Below are 3,340 nucleotides of genomic sequence, written 5' to 3'. Positions count from 1 at the left end.
GTGTCTTGCCCCATTGCATGACCGGGTAAATGCCCCTATCCTACACTCCTGTCACACAGTGTACCGCATAGCTGCATGAAGCCCCTCCAATGCCTTGTCCCACCCTCCGATTCAGGGATGGATGGCCACACTTGACATGGGAAGCTGGAACCGCGACAGTGGGGAAACCAGCTTGACGCCCCCCCCCCCCTCCCCAAACTCCACCCCTTGGGCCTCCTCGCGAACCTCGAAGCGCTGCGGCGATCTGCTCAGTGGTGTCTTCCCACTCACCATTACGATCGCATCCCACGCTCGCATGGGCGAGCCGCCGAACTTTTTATCCGAACAATGGGCCAGGCCAGCGAGGCTCAAGTGCGTACAGCCCTGCCAAGCCTCTTACATACACCCTACACCTCAACACTGTCCTTTGTCTCGAAGGCTCGACACCCATCGTCCGACGACTCGAGCGCATGACGCGTTCCCCAGCTCTCATCTTATTGCCTCCTGCTAATATCATGCTGCAGACGTCGTAAAGCCGACCTCCAAGGGCGTCCTACCTAGTCAACGCCGCGAGCGATCATGTCGGCGCCGCGATACAGCTCGGCCGGGCGCCAGGTCGGGTCACCCAAGCCGAAGACGCGAGGCGAGTCCTCCAGTACCCGCCGCACCCAGCCGCGAGCCGAATTGCTGATCGTGCCAGTCAATGCAGAGAGCAAAGACACGCTCTGCCGAAATGTCCTGATCTATGGCCACTGCCGATACGAGAACAGCGGTTGCGCATTTAATCACGACCAGAATAGAACCACAAACCAGAACGGACAATCGCCGCAAGGCCTACAATCAGAAGTGTAAGTCTAAGCTGCGCGTGATCACGACCTGTTCTCCTTCTCGATCAGCGTCTTGTCATGCTGCCAAAAACTTGACGGGAACTACCTCGAAACCTGGAACCGACCCGCCCTCCTCCAAATTGCACCCAGACCAGCGTCCCAAGCTCTTCACTTCAATACTCTCTGGGTTGGTATGACAGGGCTCAGACTGGAGTCATGCAGCCGATTTGGATCACTACCCAATGATGCCATTGTTCTGTCTCGCCAGGGACGACATCTCCGACCCTGAGGACCAGGCGCTGGGGCGATTGCTTTCAGAGTGCAATTTGGATTGACAAGTACAAACGAACCCGGGAATCCAAAGTTGCGGGCATTGCGTTGATCCATGCATCAACAGCCTATGAAAGCTCGTTCGTGCCCTCGACACGAACCCGGCCAGAAGGATTCGGGTGTGGGAGTCTTGCTGGACCTCGTGTGAAGCTGCCGTCGAGGAACAGCCAGATGGCATTTGTCTTGATCTCGCTCGCGCAGCCTTGAAACCTTGAGTGAAGGGATGAACTTCATATTGATCACCGGCTGACCGGATCAAAGCAGCGCGAAACGATTCAACGTCGACTCGCCGTCGTTCACCCCGACAACGTTGCAAGCCGCGCCCGGGTCGGCGACGACCACGCCTGTCAAGAAGTCTACTTTTTCGTCTCAAGCGGCGAGTGCGGCATCTTTTGTTCCCCGCGGAACAAGTAGTAAGTAATGGCTCGGTGTTAAAGCCAACCATGCCAGCGCAGGTCTTAAAAGTTTACTAGAAGCTGACGCAATCGCTTAACAGGCACCCCGTCTGCTGCGAAAGATACTGAAAGCTCTGCATCGCTTTTCAATCCTGCCAAGTTTCAAGAGTTCACGCCCCAGAACTTTGAGTTGAGCCCCAATGTAGGAATTTGTTGAAGTACAGGCAATTACTCGTACGTCGCTAACTTTGCGCAAGGTCAGCACCAATGGCGCTGCCAGTGATGCTGGCCTTACATTCGATGCCTTCTCCATGGCGAACCTCAACCAAGGGCTGCCTCAAACCCCATTCAACCCGTATGCGGAAGACCCAACAGCCCTTGCCTCCACTGGAGCATTCTTCCAACAGCAGAACCCCTTCGCGGCTCACACGCAACCAGTATGTCAAGCCTTGCTGGACATGTATCCTGCGTGACTGACAAGTCCCTCAGCTCCAGTACCACCTGTATGCTCCACTAGGGCAACATCGCGAGGGCCTCCTACCATACCAGAGGCAAACAAATGATTTCTTTCTGCCAGAGAAGATCCGCGAGGATGCTCAGCGAAAGCTAGAAGCTGCCCATCAAGTTATGAACAGTAAGCATCAAGACACTCCTGAGATCCGGGCTCTCCTAACACCGCGCAAGACACGGCACTTCCGAACATCGATCACTACTCTTCTCTGGTGCCCCTGGATACCAGCAACAGGGAGAGCTCAGTAATCTTTGGATACACCAGTTGGGTCTACAAGGCTACCTCGCAAGAAAATGGCAAGACGTACTTTTTACGGCGTATCAAGGGTTCGTGCACTCGCGCTACGTGGCCCAATACATGCTGACAGGTTCAGACTTTCGGCTATCGAACGAGCAAGCCATTCGTCTCGTCAAGGAGTGGAAGAAAGTCCACAACGGAAGTGTCGTCTCGGTGCACAGCGCATTCACGACGCGTAAATTCCAAGACAGCTCCATCATCTTTGTCTATGACTACCATCCTCTTTCGAAAACGCTGGCTCAGCATCATTTCCCGCAACAACAAACCAATAGATACAACACAAGGCCGACCGTCACTGAGGATGTAATGTGGAGCTACATCACCCAGCTTGCGAACGCCCTCCAGGCAATACATAAACTCAACCTTGCGGCGCGCTGCATCGACGCTAGCAAAATAATCCTGACGGAGAAAAACAGGATACGACTGAGTGCATGTTCCATTCTTGACGTCTTGCATTACGAAGTCCGGAGACCATTGGGAGAACTTCAACAAGAGGACTTGACCCAGGTCGGCAGGCTCATGATCTCCCTGGCCAGTAACACCCCGGCCAATTCCATTACGGCCAACAACGTCAACATTATCATGCAGCAGATGGGCAATATGTTTTCTGAGCCACTCGTCAATAGTCTGATGTGGCTTGTCTACCCCAGCCAAAATGGCGAGACTAAAACTATCGAGACATTCCTCTCCAAGATTTCAAGCCAAATTATGGCGAATTTGGATATGATGCTGCATCAAAATGATGCGCTGACGTCAAACCTGTACTCAGAGATTGAGAACGGCAGGCTCTTCCGCCTGCTGTGCCGATTGGGCACCATTAACGAGCGACAGGAGTTTGACGGAGACCGCCAGTGGTCGGAAAATGGCGAGCGTTACATGCTCAAACTGTTCCGAGACTACGTCTTCCACCAGGTCGACGCCAACGGTCAGCCGGTCGTGGATTTAGGACATATCGTTCGCTCCCTTAACAAACTGGACGCCGGCTCGGACGAAAAGATATG

General features: G+C 54.0%; 1 protein-coding gene across 1 annotated transcript in view; it reads left to right on the top strand.

Annotated features, from left to right (window-relative positions):
• Window positions 1-1,842: 1,842 nt before the first annotated feature.
• The window catches only part of VDBG_01956 (PAB-dependent poly(A)-specific ribonuclease subunit PAN3), a gene marked incomplete at both ends in the record, with an annotated part of 2,015 nt that continues 517 nt past the window's right edge, over window positions 1,843-3,340 (top strand). The window contains 3 exons of the mRNA XM_003007722.1: window positions 1,843-1,968; window positions 2,021-2,165; window positions 2,368-3,293. Coding sequence (XP_003007768.1) covers window positions 1,843-1,968; window positions 2,021-2,165; window positions 2,368-3,293 — 1,197 coding nt within the window. The remainder of the gene's footprint in view (window positions 1,969-2,020; window positions 2,166-2,367; window positions 3,294-3,340) is intronic.

The sequence above is a fragment of the Verticillium alfalfae genome, genomic scaffold (assembly GCF_000150825.1).
Source record: "Verticillium alfalfae VaMs.102 supercont1.2 genomic scaffold, whole genome shotgun sequence".
NCBI classification, from domain to species: domain Eukaryota; kingdom Fungi; phylum Ascomycota; class Sordariomycetes; order Glomerellales; family Plectosphaerellaceae; genus Verticillium; species Verticillium alfalfae.
Note: the sequence above shows the minus strand (reverse complement) of the source record. Positions and strands in the feature narration are given on the sequence as shown.